This window comes from Cupressus sempervirens, chromosome 3 (genome assembly GCF_028749045.1).
Source record: "Cupressus sempervirens isolate cs-2001-9-10 chromosome 3, ASM2874904v1, whole genome shotgun sequence".
In the NCBI taxonomy this organism is placed as follows: Eukaryota; Viridiplantae; Streptophyta; class Pinopsida; order Cupressales; family Cupressaceae; genus Cupressus; species Cupressus sempervirens.
Genome location: NC_143120.1, coordinates 158715215 through 158736563, shown reverse-complemented (window position 1 = coordinate 158736563; position 21349 = coordinate 158715215). Strand labels below are relative to the sequence as shown.

General features: G+C 31.2%; 1 protein-coding gene across 1 annotated transcript; it reads right to left on the bottom strand.

The window, feature by feature from the left end:
• Window positions 1-20586: 20586 nt before the first annotated feature.
• On the bottom strand, window positions 20587-20987 carry LOC149565247 (uncharacterized). Its single transcript, XM_089818795.1, has one exon. It carries the CDS (start codon window positions 20826-20828, stop codon window positions 20625-20627), a length of 204 nt encoding a protein of 67 aa, XP_089674921.1. The 5' UTR covers window positions 20829-20987; the 3' UTR covers window positions 20587-20624.
• Window positions 20988-21349: the final 362 nt, after the last annotated feature.

Genomic DNA, 21349 nt, shown 5'->3' with positions numbered 1-21349 from the left:
CCTAGAATGAAATGAAGTGTAGAAACATAGAACAATATCCTTGATTCATCCAAGGTCTAATAGATTTCAAATAACACACAAAATTAAGAATAGATTCATGAAAATGGAGATTTCCTTATCAAATTTGTAATAGTCTATACAATTACTTTTCCCCTTTCCGTACAAAATGACTTCTCCATACTATATAACCTTCCTAACCACCTTTGGTTGGTATAGGAACGATTAAGTGCCTAAAACATAAAGAAAACATTTTCCCTCCTAAATCCAACTAACCGTTGTAATTCAAAATTTTGAATTTACAACATTGCAAATTTTGGATTTTAAAAGCATTTCAACTAATCTTGTAGTGCCTACCCCTAGTTTACATTCTATTATTATTGTCGAATTCTTTTAGGCCAGTTTTATGCTTGATGATTAGTAGCATTATTTTGAGATTATCAGATATTGTTTCATATTCAGTTGATTTTATGATGAGACTACTTGGTTCTATATACTTCATGTATGCATGATGATTGTTACGACAATTTCAATTATTGATGATGATTAGTTAGATGGATTATCATGTGTTTTCTTATGGATACTTACCCCACACTACATGTGTATGGTGTGTGTATATATTTCTTTTATGTATGATGTTTCTAATGTGGTTAAGGAAGGGAGTCGTAGTCACCTACTAGTCAGGATCTACACTATGCATCACTTCTTGCCATTGTTTGTTTAGCTTAGTATATATGTGTTTATACATGCATGAATTTTATGCAAATTGAAGGTACCGAGTATTGACTTCTCTGAATTGCCAGGATGAGCATACCCTATCGCATTATCTCAATGGTAAGAGAGGGGAGATAAATTCTTAAGTCCAAATCCTAACCTTTAAGCCAATTGTCCTAGAAAATTAGGGCAAGTATCTGAGTTGATTACCTTCTGAATGTGTCGTATGATGTAAGTTTGTGATTATAATCCTTTAGTTTGATCTTGTATGTGTTTTTGTATTTTGTTGTATAAGTCTTTGGTGATTTTTCTATTAATTAAATCAAATTAATTATTTAATTTAATAGAAAATTGTTATGATATTTTAATAATTAGTTATATTTAATTAATTTGGAGAATTAATTAAATAAAAAAGAATTAAATTTAAAGATAAAAGTTATAAGTATAATTTTAGAACGTGATAATATTTATTTAATTTAATAATAATATATTTAGAGTTCATTTTTAAATAAATGCTAAATACTATTATTATTTAAGTTAATAAATATTTTATCAATTAACATTTCAAAAACAAATTAAAGCATGAAAAAGATATTAATTTATTAAAGATATTTTAATTGCATAAAATATGCATGAGATTAAAATATAATAAATTAATTAAAAAGAGAAGTCAAATGAAATTAAATAAAGTTATTTTATAATTCATTAAACATTCATGAAAAATATAAAGAAAAGATAATAAAGAGTTAAAGTCTGGTGAACAAGGAGTCCTCTCGAGTGATTGCACAATTAGTGCCCCAAATTTAGGAGAGAACAATATATCATAATTGGAGGGTTCATTTTTGAGGGACCGCAAATTTTGAAGGAGTTCTTGAAGAGAGAAGGTTTTGAGAGGAGAAATTTCTCTCACAAATCTTTTTGGGTGTTGTGTTTTTTAGCATCAGAATCTAGGTAGATTCTTGTGATTGAATCACACGGTTAATTATGCTATTTCTTTTCCTATCTTCTTCGTGACTATGAATTCACTCTCCATATTTTACTGTGACGAATCTTTCAATCTTGTAATTTGGTATTTCTAGTATGCATGTTGTTTTCGTTTGTATTTGGGAAGATTAAAATATCATTACAATCCTTCTTTAGTGCAATTAAAATTTGAAAATTAAATTGGGAGGGGTTTTGAAAGAAAAGAAAATTTTAATTTGGAAATTCAAATGGTTGATTGTGGTTTTCCTATCTAACTATTTTTGCAAATGTTTATAAAAATATATATATTAAAAAAATTATATTGGAGGAGGATTGTTATTTAAAAAAAAAAAAATTGAAAGAAGTAATTTTTTTTTATTTAAAAAATTAAAAATATAAAAGTGGGGAGGCGGGGCTGTGACACCCCCCCCCAACCTTACCTTCTGCAACTTTAAGTGTCACATCTACTATCATAGCAGTGTTGCGGCAACAACAGTTAATAACTAATGCAGCCGCAGAGTTATATGGCCGATGGGCCTAAAATGTGTCCACCTTTTTATTTTTTATTTTTTTTAATTCATTAATAATTATATTAAATTAATTTTTTAAATTAAAATTAAAACTTTTATTAATAGTTTTATTATTATTTATTAATTTAATTAATAATTAATTAAATGATATTAATTTAGTTTTTAATTTTAAAATTATTAATTAATCTAATTAAATTTAGTTTAATTAAGTATAATTAATAAAGAATGTTATAAAAAGAAGTTTTTAATTAATTTAATTATTATTATTGATAATATTGATTTTAATAAAATTGTAAATTATTTTATTTGAAAATCAATAAGTATTATTTTAATAATTTAAGTAAATAATTACCCTTAAAATTATTTTTAAATAATTAACTTAAAATCGAATAGGGGTAATTGTGCATTTTATTTGAATATAAGAATGGGTTAAATGGTAGGGGTAAATGGTGAGTTTTATTTACTTGAAAACTTACATTGAACAAAAACTGTAAACATTATTGTTTAACTCAAAACTAAGTGCTTCCAAAATCAAACCAAACTATGAAAACTACACTGTTGTTTATGTGTGGTTTATGTTTTAGGTTTGGGTTGACTAGAGTATTGACCAGTTTTCGGACATCTACCAGAGGCTTGGGGGTTCTATGATTGTGATGTTATGATGAGTTGTTCTTGATCTTTAAAGCTCAACCATGGTAATGTGTTGGTATGCTCTATGATGAGTTGTATTTATTGTTCGATATTGCTTTCCAGTGTCCTTGTGTGAAGCTGAGGTGGATGTTATGACATATATGACTTAACCTTTTTGAGTCTTCGGTCAATATTTTGGGGATGCTTTCCAGTTGCTCGTAGAGAACTGATGCATTATTATGGGTTATATTTTGATGCTTTCCAGTCACTTGTATAGGACTGAGGTGAAATATGTGATTCTTTGATTTATACTTTTATGAGCCTAGAGTAGGTAATCTGTATGTTAAGTTGGGAAGTGGATTGCAATGGAGGACGAGGCCCAAAGTGGCTGCTAGGGTAACCCATTGTAAGTGATTTAATAAGTGATAACATTTCATTAAATGGGTTTAAAATGAATTAGCAAGATATTGATACCATATGTAAGGCCCACACTAATACCCTATTATAGATCTGATGAAATGAACATGATTAAGAGTCAATTAGGTTATGTGTGACATTCTGTTACTAATGATGATTATGAGATCCTATTAGAGATTAATAGTGTAATACACATTCAATAACATTAGGTTGAATAGATAAGATCACATGAAAATGAAACTTTAGATGTTCAAGCTAGGGAGGCAATCAAGGGATTTATAGAATGATTCACTAGCCAAATTAGGAAAGATGAATTAACATTTTCTCTCCTAAGAAATAACAATGGATGTAGATTATAACAACAACAAAACATAAATGGTTGCATTCATAGATTGTTTTTAAATCATGACAACATAATTTTGGAACATTCTATTGGTTTGAGGGATTAATCCTAGAACACACACACACACTCTCATAATGTAATAAAGGGGTATTGTTAGGAATGTTGTTATGTTTAGCTTGACTGAAAAGATACTAGTTACATGTTCCCATATTGGTGATCCCCACTTAAGACATATACTAGGATCCATTTATTTGTTTTAATGATGTAACAGATATGACCTCAGTGTTTCATGGTTATGATAGACAAGTATTGTAATAGTGTTAGAACGATAATTTCATTATGTTAAGAATGATAAATGTTGATACACATATTTTGATATTGCAATGTTTTGAATTTTTTATGGAAATGAATAGATGGAAGTTAATTGTATATGTTAATGTGAATTATGTGATATTGGATCATTCTACACTTATCTGTATGTATTTCTATAATATTTCATTGGACTACTGATGGTTAAGTTGAGTGTGCAAGAAATTTGAACCATGGAAATTATTGGGGGAAACAAGTTCCAAACTTATGTGAACACAGTTTAACCAAGGCAAATCTTTGGAAGATTCAAAAGCCTCATTGTGAAAATATTTTGTTTCGTAATGAAAGTTTGTTTGTATGAAGGAATGCATGATCGTAATTTGGATGCATTAAGGACATGTCATGGTGATGTGGAATGTATTTTAATGTGTCACTTGACACTTGTATTTGTCTATGTGTTGATGACATGTCACCTCGAGTGTTGGTCACAAGGTCACTTGATCTTAGTCCTTTTCATTTCCAATTAATGTTTAACTACACCCACTTGGGGGAGAGTGTTAGGATGGGTCACCATCATGTTGATTTTCGAATTCAAACTTGTTAGTGATTTTAGGGGGCCTAAATGGGATCCTAGGGTGTTATTTTATTGATAAAAAGATACCCTAATGGTAGTATAACATGTTAGGGGTCTAAATTCAACTATTTTAGTGACTATCTAACATAGGGGACCCCTTAAACCAAGCCCTCTTGAACCAATTCGAAATTTTGAGTCTCCCCATGAGAGTACCCTCACAATCCCACTTGGTCAACTTTCTTATTTTGGAGGAGCAACAATGTAAGAAAAGGGAGGCTTGATGTTCCTACTAAAAAAGGGTTATTAGAGAGTCCTTTTAGTGAAGGGATGACAAACTGGTGGGATGTGCACCCACTCTCTAATTTTAGAGACAATTAGGTTTGGAGTGAGAAGAAGGGAGCTCTACTACAACTATCATTACCCTAGTTTGAACCAAAGTTGGTGTTTTTCAACTATGCTTCACTTTCCTTTATTCTTTCTTTTAGTATGGCAAGTAGATATGCAATTGTGAAGGTTTTGTTGATGGAGTATGCATTGTGCCTTGAATCTTGCATTGTGGGCTTGGCATTTTGTTGTGTAAATGTGATTGTGTTATGTGTTCTTGAAGATTTCTTTGGGGTTTTGATGCCCTTTTGATTTCCTTATTTTTGAATGTGAGTGTTGAATGTGTGTATGGGTGTGAAGGCTTCATTCGACTTTGGGAGGGAAGAGAAGTCTTGGGTGAAGGGCATAGTTGGGCTTGCATTGTTGAGGACCTTGGAGTATGGGCTCCATTGTATGTCATTTTCATTCATATTCTACTTTGGGGGTGATAAGGGAAAAATGGTGAAGAAAGGAAGTAAATGAAGTATGGGATTCAAGGAAGCTAAAGTTGTGGTAGTGTATTGTGGAGGATGCTTATGAAAGCCCCGAAAGGGCATGATATTTTGTTGATTTGTAAAGCCCCGAAAGGGCAAGAAAATTGTTTATTGCAGATATGATATGATATGGCAAACCTCCTTTGGAAAAGCACACCTTCACCCTATGATTCAAGGTTCCATTGGTGAACCTTTGTGAAATACCTTGGGAAGGGATTGTTAAGTGTTGTAAATGTGATGTTCATGCATTTGTAAGATTGGAATGAAACCCGGTTTAGATCTTATTTCCCCTGCTCGGTGGGTGGCTTCATAGAAGCCTAGGATGGGAGGTGGGCCTCCATGGTTCCAAGTTTTGTGTTTTGTTGCAGGTTTTGTGAAGATGGATTCTTGGAAATGCCTGGGTTGAATCTTGGCAATGTTGGGAACCAAGTGTGTGTGTGGAGATACAACTTCTCCATGTCATTGTAAATGTGTAAGGATGTTATGTATTCATGTTCATTTCATTGTGATGTGTAGAGGGAGATTCTTATTACTGTATCTTGTTGAGAATGTGTAAGGAAAGATTGGAGCATATTTATATAGTTTACTTACAGAGGAAAAAAACTCATTTTAAGTTTCTTTCACACCTTGAAATTTGATGTACAATAAAGAAGCATGTAAATGAACCACTTCTTCCTACAATTCATTTAGTATGAATATTTCTTAATGGTTACATCCTTTTGATACAATTGATTTAGTTCAATGCATAGATGGTAGTATTGTGAATATCCATGTCATGCATACAATATGAGGGAAAGAAGAATTCTCATGTAAAGGATTATTCAAAAGTCCATGTAGTGATCATGTAAATGAATTATTACTTTCATTGTTGATTTATGAATATAAAATAACAGATACATCATCATAGAATGTTTTTGTATAAGAGATTTCTATGGAAGAATAGTCAGTAAATAAGGTAGAACATTTCAGATAGTTCATATATACCTTGTCATGAAATGTCTATCCATTGCATTAAGATTAATTTTTGAATGTTAAATAAATCACCATCCTAGACTATACTTAGTTTAATGAGTAATTCCACATTTCTATTGCAATAACCTATCACGAGAACCCTAGACCATAAAAGAAGAAAATCAAATGAAGGATATAGAATGTATAAGAGCATAAGAATAATTTGTTGTAGGTGTCCATTCATCTATTTGGATTTTGTATGGAGATGAAGAATTTAATCCTAGGTCTATTACAGACCAATAAAATACTCAAAGAATATCCATCGAATCCCATGCAAGGCATTATTAAATGCAGCAGATTAAAGGAGACAAGACATTGTTTAAATCCACTTCAAGGAAAAGAGAGTGCTTAATTATTAATAATAATAATAATAACTTACAAGGCCCTAAGCGCCATTTTCATAAAGGAGGCAACAAAAAATAATAAGGGGTGCATGTGCCAAAGTTCCTGCCTTCATGTTTTTATGGTTGAAGTAGCTTTTGGTTAAAATATAATGTATTTAATTTAATAAATATAACAAATAACTATTAATGAAAAATATAATATTATAGTGTTAAACTAAATTAAATTACAGAATATAGTTAGTATATTATTAAATTATATAATTGCGATGATATATATTAATTAAAGCTTTAAAAGAATATATAAATAAACATTATAGTATCATGCTAAATTAAAATTAGATGACATCCTAAAGAACATTTATCATACCAAAGATATTTACCAACTAATTATATATATGATATAGATAAAATTATATAATTTTTTTATAAGAGTTAAATTGATGAATTTTAATTATTAAATTGTTTGATAAATCTTGTTTAAGCAGTAAATTCATCCAATTCAAAAAGCTCTTCTCAACATTGGTCACATGGACAATATTCTTAAGCTTAAATTGCTTATTAATATGTGACTTTGTGTTTTGCATCCATTTGACATCATTTGTAAATTTGACATTAAATTTGAAACCGACATGATTATGTAAACTAAGCCACTAGTATTTTAGGGCCTTTAATTAACCATGGCACACCAATTCAAAGGCACACAAGATATTTCAATTACCTGCTTTTCCAAGGGGAGCAAGCTATTAACAGCTACAGATATTTTTAGGGAGATTTTGTATTGGGATATGATGTCCCTAATTCATCATGTACATGACTGATAAATTGACTATGGAAGGTAGGAAATTTTGAATTATAAATAAACTGATAAATGTTTATAGATTTCAAAAGAAAGTAATATTTATTATTTAATTATGTCGTACATGAATGATACAAATAATGATGTATGAACTAAATTTTTATCACTTAAATTTATATGAGTTCTTCTTCATAAACTATCCTAAATAATAAATGTGTTTAAAATAAGAAATATATTAACTCTATATTTGAATAACATTTTACAAATTACAAAAATAAACATCAACTAAAATTGATTGTCTTTTTTTATAAAGTTCATCCATTGTCATAAATGTGAAATATGGAAAAGATAAACTTGCAATTAATGCATTCATTAATAGAGGTGGTAGAAAAATGATTTTTAAAAAAAAAAAATTATCCACTTGTCAAAAATGTGGAAAAGATAAAATTGCAATTAATACATTCATTAGTAGAGGTGTTGGGAAAAATATTTGTATTTTTGTTGAAGAAAATAGAATTTTTTCATTGCTTTTTTATCATGAGCTAATACAATTTTTTAAAAATTGTATTTTTCAATTCTCAAAAAAATGCAAATTAATATAACTTTTACAAACATTAATATATCTTGAAATTTGTAAATCATGTTAACTAATATGGAACCTCATGATTCCATTAGTTTCGTGCGAAAGGCAGGAACTAATAATTATGACTTCCTCTCCGACTCATGTCAACAAACTCTCCCATAGGCGCCTAGTACTTGGAAAAGGTGAAATGCTTTAAGCCACATTCTTTCCCCACCAACTCACGCATAAGGAAGGACTAAGTCTTGGGAAATGTTAAAAGTTTATAAAGAATGCCATAGGTCAATTTTTCTTGAGGGTCAAGGTGGCCTGTGGCTATACAGCCACGAAAATGCACTTCCTTTACGTTGCCGACAAGGTGGATATGTGCTTGGGGGAAAGTGGATTTTGTGGTTGAAGAAATTAAGACCAATTTCCTTGATCTTCCTTTGGTTCACTTCCCAATCCATTGCCCAAAAAAAGGAGAATCATTTGCAGGGTGGCAAATTTTTGTCTTCCCATGTCACGTGAACCCAAGTGGATGTTGGGCCATGTATGGAAGTCGGAGAGTTGGTGCTAGTTTAGGGAGTGCAGGTTTTATTTATTTTATGTTTTTGCTATGGTGTTTAGATTAGTGAGGTATTAATGTTTTATGTATTAGAATGTTGTGTAGAGTTTTAATGGGGTGTTGGGTAGTGTATAACTAAGTTTAGGATTATATTTTTAAATAGGATAATGGGTTGGTAGTTATAAGGTTGTCTAACCTATTTTAATGCTGATAATGTTTTCAAAAAAAAAACTTATGTTAGAGAAAGAGTTTTAAATAGTTATAAGGGAGATATAAACTTAGGTAGGCTAATAAGGTTTTAATTGATAATCAATTTTATGTGATTAGTAAATGGAATAATAATAATAATAATAATAGTAATAGTAATAAAATAAATAAACAAAGTAAATTAAAGGGTATGGAATAATTATGGTTGGGATAAATATTCTAGAAATCATTTATATAATGCTAAAATTTTGTACACAAATATAATCTACAAGATGATGTAATCTATATAGAGTTCATCTTGTAAGAAGTGATAAGATTTTTATGGAAGTATATAACAAATATAAAAGTAAATTAAATGGTATTCTTATATTCACGTAAGTTCTTGAGTTAGGATTTTTAAGAAGGTAATGCGGTTTCATCATTTCAACCAAATGAACTCATAAGAAAAATATTACATCTATATATATATATATATATATATATATATATATATATATATATAGACTAGGGTTTCATGAAAAAAGAGAGTATATATGTCAATGAAAACATGATTGCACCTTTGCATTTAACTAAGTAATTAAATACTTGGTAAAGATTTAAATACAAATCTAGAGATATCATATACTTAAGTCATAGGTTCTAAGTCATCTACACTATTTCGCGACTAGAACTATAATGTACAATTATATTTGATACGAACTTTATTGACAAGCATTGGAGAACAAAAGACTATCCTAATGCCAATGTCTATTCTAATTATCATTGTTAATGAAAATCTTTGATGTATGTTTTAAATGTTGTCGAAAAAAAAAAATTGTGGTTGAATTTAGCCGGGTAAAATTTGGGCATGACACCATAGAAAGTTAGTAAGGGGCCAGAGGTTTAAAAGACTAGCCAGGTAACCTTAGAGTTCAATCATTAGTATGCCTTGTCAATACGAAAGGATACTAGTGCCACATAGAGTCACTAGGGGGTCGGTGGATTAAAAGACTAGCCAGGTAACCCTAGAGTTGGTTCGTGCGATGACACTTGCCCACTAGTAGTATAGATTTCCTACGTGTCTGTGTTTGCCTCTAGGTCTAGATGTTGAGTTATTATTGGAACCTTTGAGTTAGATTACTTTTAGGGTTTCCTGGACTTAGATATTACTTTTAATTTTTGGATTGATATCCTGTTTGGGACTTGAGACTATCTCCTTAACGCGGTGGGAGTGACCCTTTTTGGGTTACCATGCAGTCGGGTGGTAGTGCTTTTTACTCTTACCATTGAGATCCAATCATTGTTGTTGTGGCTAGAGTTTCTTGTATGCATTTCTTTTCATTCTATCTTTGTGTATTATGATGGATAGTTATATCTTTATGATGGATAGTTTCACTTATTGTATTGTATTTTGTTTCATGGACCCGAAACGGATAATGTAATTTATTTTTATAAATGTATATTCTTTTAGCCTTTCATACCCTATGACATGTACAATGGATGATTGAGCATTCCGAATTTTATTGCCAAGTGGCATTTGGAACAAATGTATATTATTTAAGTGGACTTTTGACTTCCAATTATTATTTCATGTGGATGTGTTATTTATTAGACTTAGTATTAATTAAAATTTAAATGTGACTCAACGACTTGGGATCCTTAAGGAATGTAATCTATTATGGTTGCTTATGTATGATTGTATGTTATTGCTTCCGCTACTTTATGTTTGACATGTGTGTTATTCTTTCTTTAAAAAAAAAGATTGCAAACTTAGTAAAACTTAAGGTTAATTCTTTTGGATCCCTTTGGCGAGGCATTACAAATCTAACCTTGCAAAATGACTTAGATAGTCTTATTGAGCATTCCTAGATACTAACCTATCCCGTTATGATCCCTTTTACATCATGATGACTATTTAGTCTCTTTTTAAGCCTTCAAGACCTAGGATTTACATATTTTGTATTTTTATGCCATGATAGGCTTTAAAACTTTCCAATTGATTCCATCATGATATAATTGGTTTGTCTTTATGCTTGGAGTCCTTTGGTTGTCCTTGTTTCCCTGAAGTGCCTCTGCACCATAGAGGTTCCCACATTTTCTAGAATATTAACCTAGAGGAGTTCATTGATTGGATTAATGAATTAGAAGAATATTTTGAGTATGGATATTGAGGATCCTAATAGGGTCAAGTTTGGGAAGTCCAAACTGAAGGGTCATGTGAAGATTTGGTGGTAGGAGATTCAATTGGAGTGAAATAGAAGAGGTAAGGAGAAAATCACCAAATGGGATCAAATGATAATTAAATTGAAGTGTCAATTCATTCTCGTTGATCATGAGCTTGATCTACTAAAGAAAATGCAAGGGTTGAAGCAAGCAGAAAGATCTGTTCACAAGTATATAGAAGAGTTTTATTGAGTTCTCATCAGAACAGGTCATGTAGAATCTGACAAGGAGAAAGTTTCCCATTACCTTAATGGGTTGAGGCCAAGCATTTAGGAGGACTTGAGTTTGGTCTGAGTGAATGGTAATGGAGAGGCATACTGGTTTGCCCTACAAGTAGAGGAAAAACTGAACAAGAAGTTTGAGAACAAGCAAAGTGGAAGAGGTCATGGTGGGAGATTTGGTGGGTGGTCTTATAGAGGCTGAAATGAAGATCAAATTTAGGATGAGGGTAGCAATAACAGTCAATACCAGAGGGGAAACAATTTCAATCATTTTCATGATCAAAATAATAGAGATTTGAGTGGAAGGGGGAGAGGACAAGGATCGGGAAGAGGAGGCTTCCATGGAACATGTTTTCATTGTGGAGAAGATGGTCATAGAGCATTTGAATGTCTTTAATGCCAAGGAAGGGCAAATAGGAGAAGTGAAGGCCAAGCCAAGGTGGCACATGTCAATGATCATTACAAGTCATCATATTCTAAAGATGTTGGAAGAGTGGAAATCTTAGTTAACAAAAGAGTCATGTTGAGTGGTGAGAGTGAAACAGATCAAAGGAGAAGCTTCTTTCACACTAGGTACAAGTGTGAAGATAAGTGTTGTATAGTGATTATTGATGGTGGAAGCATTGAAATAATATCATTCAAATTTTACATTATATTTTGTTTCATATTAAAAAGACGCAATATACATCTTTGTTCTATCCAAGTACATTATTGATAATTTTTTGATGATCACTTGTTCACATAGTTAAATCTAGAAATCTTGTGGTATTGCAACTAAGATTTAAACGTGTAGTTTTTGAGTCACTCATTGACCCATGTTTCAAGAGTAGTGGTTTCACAGGAATCTATCTCGCATGAGAATGAATGGAACACCTAGCACTCATTACATCTAGGTGATGCTCACAAAGGTGAACAACTGAGATTTTTTAAGAGGTCGTCAATTCCAATACTACTCTAGTTGAAGTGCAATAAAACACAAAATCAATCTCATTTGCAAAACCTTTCAAAAATGTTCTAGCTTATCAACCATTCGTTATAAATCCCCTTAGTGTCATCAACTAATACATAGGAGCTATTTTACATCAAGGCTACTTAACAATAAAGTTGTTAGGATTAAACCACAGAAAGAAATAATAATTACATGCAAATATAACCAATAACAGAAAATAATAGATTACACAAAAAAGAACACAAGGCACCAAGATTTAACGTGGTTCACCCAATCCTTGGGCTACATCCACCAAATAGCAAGTCCAATATTATTACTATCCAGTGATTACAACCTAATTACAATCCGTAGTCCCTTACAACTCAATACTGTCACAAGAACCAATTTCGCATCACAACATAATGAAAAATACCTAACCCTACGCCCTTTTATACAAGTATTTTATGTCATTTTAGGGTTACAACAGTACTTTCTTGATCAGTCACCACAATCTAACAATCTCCCACTTGGGGACTGATTAGGCTCCATACTAAACAAAAATCTCCCACTTGGAGACTGATCCTATAGAAATACTGCAACTACATGGGGCTCCCACTGGATCAAACCAACCTGGACTCTGTTGTTCTTTTATTCATGTTCAGTCTACAAGACCAACCGAAGCTGAAGAGGAGTTCAACTTCTCCCTTGTTACTACCTTTGTCAACATATATGATGTATTATCATTTGTATATATCTTCTCTAGCTTTAACTGTCCACCCTCCAAAACTGACCAAATGAAATGGTACCACAACTGTATGTGTGTGGTCTTAGAATGCAGAGATGAATTCTTTGCAAGATGAATGGCACTTTGACTATCTATAAACAAATAATTATCCCTCTAAGGGTGTCCCAATTCTTTCAAGAAGAACTAAAGCCATATCATCTCCTTGGCTGCCTCTATAGCAACAACATACTCTATCTTTATAGTGGATAGAGCATTAATCTTCTATAACCTAGAAACCCATCTCATGGCTGCCCCTCCAACAATAAAGACATACCTTGTAGTACTCTGCCTCGTATCAATATCCCCTGCCAAATATGAGTCAACATAGCCTTGTAAATCAGTAGTAGAGCCCCCAAAGTGTAAACACTTATTAGATGTTCCTCTCAAATATCTGAGAATCCATTTGACTGCATTCCAATGCTCAATTCCTGGATGACTCATATACCTGCTAACAACTCTCACTGCATGTGCAATATCTAGCCTGGTACATACCATAGCATACATCAAACTTCCTACAGCTAAAGCATAGGGTACCTTGGACATCTTATCCTCCTCTTCCTGTGTCTTGGGACACATCTCCTTAGTGAACTTCAAATGACCAGGTAAAGGTGTGCCAACAACTTTAGCATTCTCCATAGAGAAACGTTGCAACACCTTCTTAACATAATTAGCCTAAGATAGCATCAATGTTATGTTCTTCCTATCTCTACAAATCTTCATACCAAGGATTTTTTTTGCTGCCCCCAAATCCTTAATAGCAAATGCATGTGCAATCTGGTGTTTCAGCCCCTTAATCTGATCCATGTTAGACCCAACTACAAGCATATCATCAACATATAAACATAAAATAATGTAGCTATCATCATCCAACCTCTTAAAATAAACACAGTAATCTGAATGACACCTATTATATCCATGCTCATGCATAAAACTATCAAATTTCAGATACCATTGTCGATGTGCTTACTTCAAGCCATATAAACTTTTCTTCAATTTGCACACTAAGTTCTCCTTACCTTTGACCTCAAAACCCTGTGACTGAGCAATATATATTTATTCATCTAAATCACCATGAAGGAAGGTTGTTTTAACATAAAGCTTACCTAAATACAAATCTTCAGTAGCCACAAGACTTAAAATAGCTTGCAATAAAAAATATAACCATTTCCACATAACCCATAATAAATCTAAAATACACACGAAATTAAAATTCACATGCAAGAGAATAGACAACATACTCACAAAATGTGACACAAGATATACCTTGGAAAATCCTCATTGAGGAAAAAACTTAGCCTCCAAAAGCATCCATCACCATGTATTATTCAGCAAAAATACCATTGCAATACAACCATGGAAGCCTTCAAAGCCATAGCCACCACCAAGCAATCCATGTGAACAAGTATGAATCCACACATCCCATGCCATGCTTCCAACCTTCACAAATGCTCCCATGGCTAACCTGTCAAGCCTTGTCCCGCTTGACTCTTTCCTTTTTTCCATTTTCTATCTACAACAACTAACATTGTGGTTGTTTATATAGTAGCAAGTCTCACAAAACCACTAAGTGGTATCACATAAACCATGTGCTACCTAACCCACTGACCCCACATTTAATATTGGGCATTTAATTCTTTTCCTCAATATTAAATAATTACATGAAATATTTTCACAATGTTACAATACAACTAATCAAGTATATCCCATGAGAATCTTTACATGTTGCATGTCCATCTACAGCAACATTACATAATAAAATAAAATAATAAAATATAACAATATTATGCAATGTGTGCAACACCCATTATCTCAACAAAAGTAACCTATAAAGTTAAGCCTGCTTTACTTACAATCCAAAACATTTGGCCTCATTAGAGGAAACCTCATGGTTAAACATGCTAATATCAATATCACATTTTGACTTGTGGAAAATATTTCCTACTTATTTAGAAATATTGCCAAAATGATTTTATGGATTACAACATGTTCATGTTTTAAACCCAAAATATAATCATTTTCTAAAATTAATAAGAGGCTCGTACAATTTTAAATCTAAAATAGTATCAACAACTTATTAGTTCTTGTAGTTACATAAATCTAAAAATTTGAAGATATACTAATGTTTGCAAAAGCTATATTAATTTGATTTTTTTTTTTTTAAATTGAAAAATACAATTTTTTGAAAATTGTATTGGTCCATGATAAAAAAGGCAATGAATAAATTCAATTTTCTCCAACAAAATACAAATATTTTCTAACAACTCTATTAATGAATGCATTAATTACAACTTTATCTTTTCCACATTTGTGACAAGTGGATTAACTTTTTTTTTAAAAATTATTTTTATCTTCCACCTCATAGATGAATGTCTAATCAATATTAATTATCCCTATCTATTTTCCTTACCAAGTTCAAATATAGAGTTAAATGTTTTATATTTCGTATTTTAAATATATTTACTATTAGTTTTACATTGATGTTTATTTTTGTAATTTATTTAAATGTTTTGTATTTCTTATTTTAAATATATGTATTATTTAAGATAGTTTATGAAGAAGAAGTCATTATAAATTTATAGAGTTAAATATTTTTTAAGTTGTATAATTTAGATATTTTAATCAAATATAGAGTTAAATGTTTTATATTTCTTATTTTAAATATATTTATTATTAGTTTTACATTGATGTTTATTTTTGTAATTTGTAAAATGTTATTTCTTTAAGTTTACACTATATTTTACTAGCTATCTTACCAAGTTCAAATATAGAGTTAAATGTTTTTTATTTCTCTTATATATATATATATATATATATATATATATATATATATATATATATATATATATATATATATATATATCTTATTAGTTTCACATTGATGTTTATTTTTGACAATTGTAAAATGTTATTTTCTAAAAAGTTTACACTGTTTTACTAGCTACGATTTTACAATTTTGCTCAATTTTTTTTTTATACCATTAATACTACCCCTCAAACTTACTACATGTTTTCATACTTTGATTTAAGTAATCAACAAATTTTTATTTTATTTTTAAATTTAAGTAGCTAAAAAAGTTTATCGTCAACAAGTTTTTGCTAAAAATTGTAACTAATTTAATTTCCCCCTCATGCTATACTACTTCAGTCAACCATAAAAACATGAAAGCATGAACTTTTGCGCATGTGCCCCTTCTTAGAAGAGATGTTATTTGTTGTGATGCATAGAAAGTAGTAAGTATTTCATAAGAAATCAAAAAATATAATATTAATAAATTATCAAGAAAGATAAAATACTTATTGTGATTATAATCTTAACAAAGTTCCTAATAATGTGTGTTTCACCTCTTATTTTATCAAAAAATCACATACATTTTAATAGGATTCTCATATCCTCTTATTTTTAAATATTAGCAAGGGTGTGAACATTGGATGAAATTGGGTTGCAATCCAATCACTTTACTACCTTGTGAATGAGGACAAAATACACATTCATTCACTAACAACCAAACAAATGTGATTAAGAACAAATACATCCAATTAAAATATAATCTCAATTGAAAACTAATACTCGAAAAGTGTTGAGCACTTCAAGAAGAATGACATAATATCATTCAAATTTTACTCTGTATTTTGTTTCATATTAAAAAGACACATTAAACATCTTGGTTCTAGCCAAATATATTATTGTTAATATTTTGATGATCACTTTTTGCATAGTTAATTCTAGAAATCTTGTGGCAGTGCAACAAAATTTAAATGTGTAGTTATTGAGTCACACTCATTAACAGTAGTGATTTCAAAAGAATCCATCTCCCGTGAGAATGAATGGAACACTTAGCACTCATTGCATCTCAAAGGTGAAGCACTAAGATTTTTTAAGAGGTCATCAATCCTTCAGTTCAAGTGCAATTAAACACTTAAGTCAATCTCATTTGCAAAACCTTCATAAAATGTTCTGCTTTATCAACCATTCGTTAGAAAATAGGGATCTACCCATAAAATTCTAGGGTTTAGGGATGCCATAAAATTCTAGGCTAGGGGGCTACTGGGAACATTAGAATATTGGACACTTGCAAGATCATCCATATCTGATCCCCCTTAGTCACATCAACTAATAAGTAGGAGCTATTTTACATCAAGTATGCTTAACCACAAAGTTCCCTCCAAAGTTAAGCCTACTTTGCTCACTCAAAACATTTAGCCCCATTAGAGGAAACCTCATGGTTAAACGTCCTAATCTCTCTATCGCAATTTAACTTGAGAAAAATATTTCCTACTAATTTAGAAATATAGCCAAAATGATATTATGGATCACAACATGTTCATATTTTTAAACCCAAAATATAATCATTTTCTAAAAGCAATAATAGATTTGTACAATTTTAAATCTAAAACAATATTAGAAACTTATTAGAAGAGATATAATTATTGTGACAAGTAGAAAATATTACATATTCATATTTTAACCTCAAATATAATAATTTCCTAGAAGTAATAATAGCACTAGCAACTTATTAAAAGAGATGTTATTTGTTGTGACAAGTAGAAAACAATAATACATATTCTATAAGAATTTTTTTAAAAAAATACGATACTGATAAATTATTAAGAAAGAGGAAACTTATTATGATTTTATTCTTAACAAAGTTCCTAATAATGTGTGTTTCACCTCTTATTTTATTAAAAAAAATCACATACAATGTGTGTTTCACCTCTTATTTTATAAAAAAAAATCACATACATTTTAGTAGGAATCTCATTTCCTCTTATTAAAGTAGATCGCAATTCAATCACTTTACTATCTTGTGAACGAGGACAAAAACATACATCTATTCACCAACAACCAAGGTAATATGATTAAAAACAAACACATCCAATTAAAATATAATCTCAATTGAAAACTAATCTTGACTTTATTTATTTTATTGAAAACTAATTTTGGCTTTGTAATTTTGACACATAATTTTGTTAGTACTACAATTCACAACCTCCATCATCTAATCAAAGTGCTACTTAGCAAATTCATATTGTTTTTTGAGGCTCAATTTCAAAGTTCCCCAACTTAAAGATGGATATCATGTACAATTCATAGCACATTCAAGTACAATTTAAACAAGAGCTCTGGAAGAGCCTGCCTTGTGCAATTTAGAAATAGAAAAAATTATAATATATTATCATTTTAATAAAATAAATTATATTTTCATTGCTTTAAAATTATAGATATATTATTACTTTCAAGAGTTTTTTCTTTTAGACTTGTAGGTTGAGCCATTCAACCTCACGATAGATCAAGGGTCGATTGGCTCTTGTATGCTTTTGTCACAAAAAATGTAAAGAAAGACAACACAAAAATAATTTGATAATATAATCCACAAAACATATTAAATTATTTAAGAAAGACATTTTATACAATTATGTATTATTCTAAAAAATAAAATAGGCCTCAAATTTAAATTAAAAAATATATTATATTTTAATCAAATTCCATAAACCATAATTTTTTTAATAAAAAATTATAATAAGATACAAATCTTACTTATGATAAATTAATTTGGATTGTATTTAAAAAATAAAAGAATGGTTAAATTGAAGCCCTAAACCTATACCATTTAAATTCTTATTTTATACTTATTCTTCTTTATACTTAATCTTATTAATCTGAAAAAAAATTATCCTATATACGATAGCTTGAAAAAAAATTAATTTAGATTATTAATTTTTTTTTAAAAAGATTGTATATTATCATTCATTAAATTAAATAATGTTTAATTGTTAACATTTCTGATAAATATTTTTAAACTCAATTACAAATTTCTTCCACTGTGATGAGTTGTGGGTAGTTCTTTTGCCTTAACTACAGGAGAATATTGAAGTTCATGTGACGCATCATTTCTAATCTCTGACGATGTTATGTCATTTCCAGTAGTATTAGAAATAGTTGCTGCTCAAGGTGCTTCGAGGTGGAGTTTTGTGTTGTTACTCAAATACCCTTTGTCATGGGGTGAGGAAAAGCAAGATAAGGTAGAGAGGATGGGGTATTCCTTACATTGAAAATGACAGAGGATTTTAAATGTATGCAAAAACAAATGAAAAAATTATATAGGGAATGACAATGAAAAATGTTTCAAAGGATTACCATAAAATGAACTAATGAATGAGTAACCATGGAACAACATACAACTTTCACCCTGTTCTCTCAAACTCCATTGCAATGCACCAATCAAGGCCTTGCTTCTTTCTCACCTCTCCAAAAACCCTTCTTTGCTCTGTCTGAAACAACTCTTTATCTGATCCACCTATCCTTTCACAATTTCCTTCAATTTTTATTCTGGAAAAAAGCTAAAAACTCCAACAAAATCCGATTCAACCTTTTCCAAACTTCAGAATATGATATCTGAATAGATAGAAAAATAAATTGAAGAGGGTCCATCGAAAATATTAATTCACTACCTTTGTAAAACAGCGAGTAATAATAATCTTCTTTCGAATTTATAACCATCCACACAAACAATTCCTATTCTAAATAAACATCACCACCACAAATAACATCATTTTCTAAAGAGTCTCCCTTAAACCTTTACACAAGTGATTGCAACTAATAATTTTCCCAATTGACCTCTTCCATTAACACCCATTCGTCACGAAGTTGTCACATTTTAACTTTGAATAAAATTTCTTTAAAGACTATTAAAATATTAAAACTGAAATGGATGCGGTTCAAAATAGGCTGGCGACTTTTTTGAGCATATGCACTACGAGAAGTTTGAGAATCAAATGAGATTTGCAAAATTCACGGAGAAAAAGTACCCATTCAACGCTCTTACCTAAGAATCCAAGTTTTCAAAGTTTTGGGCGAATAATATCCGTTTGGCCGAAAAAAAACAGCATCTGATAATCTTTCTACGTCTGCAAATCCAATTGCAGAGATCGGGGCTTTAATGAAGAAAGTTTAGAGAGGCAATGGACGTGATGATAGTTTAGTTTATTTTGGGACGCTTAAATTGGCTTAATCTGCACGATTGGCGCCATCGAGGCAAAATTTTCCCACATTTTTTTAACGAATGTGAAATGGCAGCCTGTCTGTACGATTCACTTTTACAAAGCAATCATGGCGAAAGCAAAAAAAATTTACAAATCGAAACTAGGTATAGAGAAAAACAGACGCCCTCAGAAAGCAGCCTGAACTTTGCCCCAATATTAAAAAGCTTGTTGAAGGCTACGCCATACAACTTGAAAAGCTCTTCATCTGAAGATCTCGTGGCAGAAGGATTTTATTTAAGCTAATCAAAAGAATAAAAAAAAAAAAGGTTTCCGTAGATCTCTTCTACAGAACACAGCGAAACGACTCTTCATAAAGAAAATACTCCATGGAAAGAAAGCACCCTTAAACTTACACCATTATTATACCTTTAATAAAATTAAAATCCTGTTCACAGGCCACGCCATGGAAAACCTTAAAAATCTCTTGGCACTGAAGATCTCATGAAAGAGGAATTTTATTTAATCCAAGCTTAAAAGAACAAAGAATGATAACAATAAAATGGAACAGAGCGAATAAACGGTTTCCGAAAACTTCTCATCCAAGGCACCCATAAAAACATGAAAGAACAAAGAACAGATGATATCCATTACTGGCAAACAATAATCATTGCTTTATTACTAAAAATGCCCTAATTGCAGGCACAGGTATACACCATTGCTGAAACACTTGACACGTTAATGGCGGACGAGACTTCCCCTGTAGGGTTTGAATTCCGAGCAGTTTGAGCGTGATTCGGAGGATGATAATACAGCCGAGCCGTCTGAGGGCAATGAGACTGGAACCTTGCCGCGATCCTCACGCCTAGATCCAACATCTCCACGTATTTCCCCATTATTTCTGGGGCAATATAATTTCAGCACAGCAAAGCAGCCTGCAAAAAACAGAGCACAGACTGCTTTGCCTAAGGCTTGGCGGTGAAAAGCCTCTCAATCCATATAAAAACCCTAAGGAAAGAGGCCGACGACGGAGAAAAGAGTGAAGAGGGCATTAGGTTTATATAGTAATTCATGCCGACGAAAAGGCGTATCTGATTTGCCCAGTCCAACTTGGCAAGTTAGGGTTTCCATGCATATTTTCGTGTGGAGATATTTCGATCTGATTCAATTTGCTGAGAATCTGAGCGCAAGTATTTTATATGTTGTCGTATTTCGCAAACCTCGGGATTCCACCGCAAAGGCAAACAAATCACATGAAATGTGAGCTGATTTCACACCGAACTGGTGTCCCCACGCTATCGAACACGGTTGATTTTTTTAAGGAATCGTGAGACCGACAACTATGGCGTGAATAGGGTACTCGGCATTTGGAGCATCTCGGCCGTTGGCTTCATCGAAGGCCATCGTTGCTTGCCTT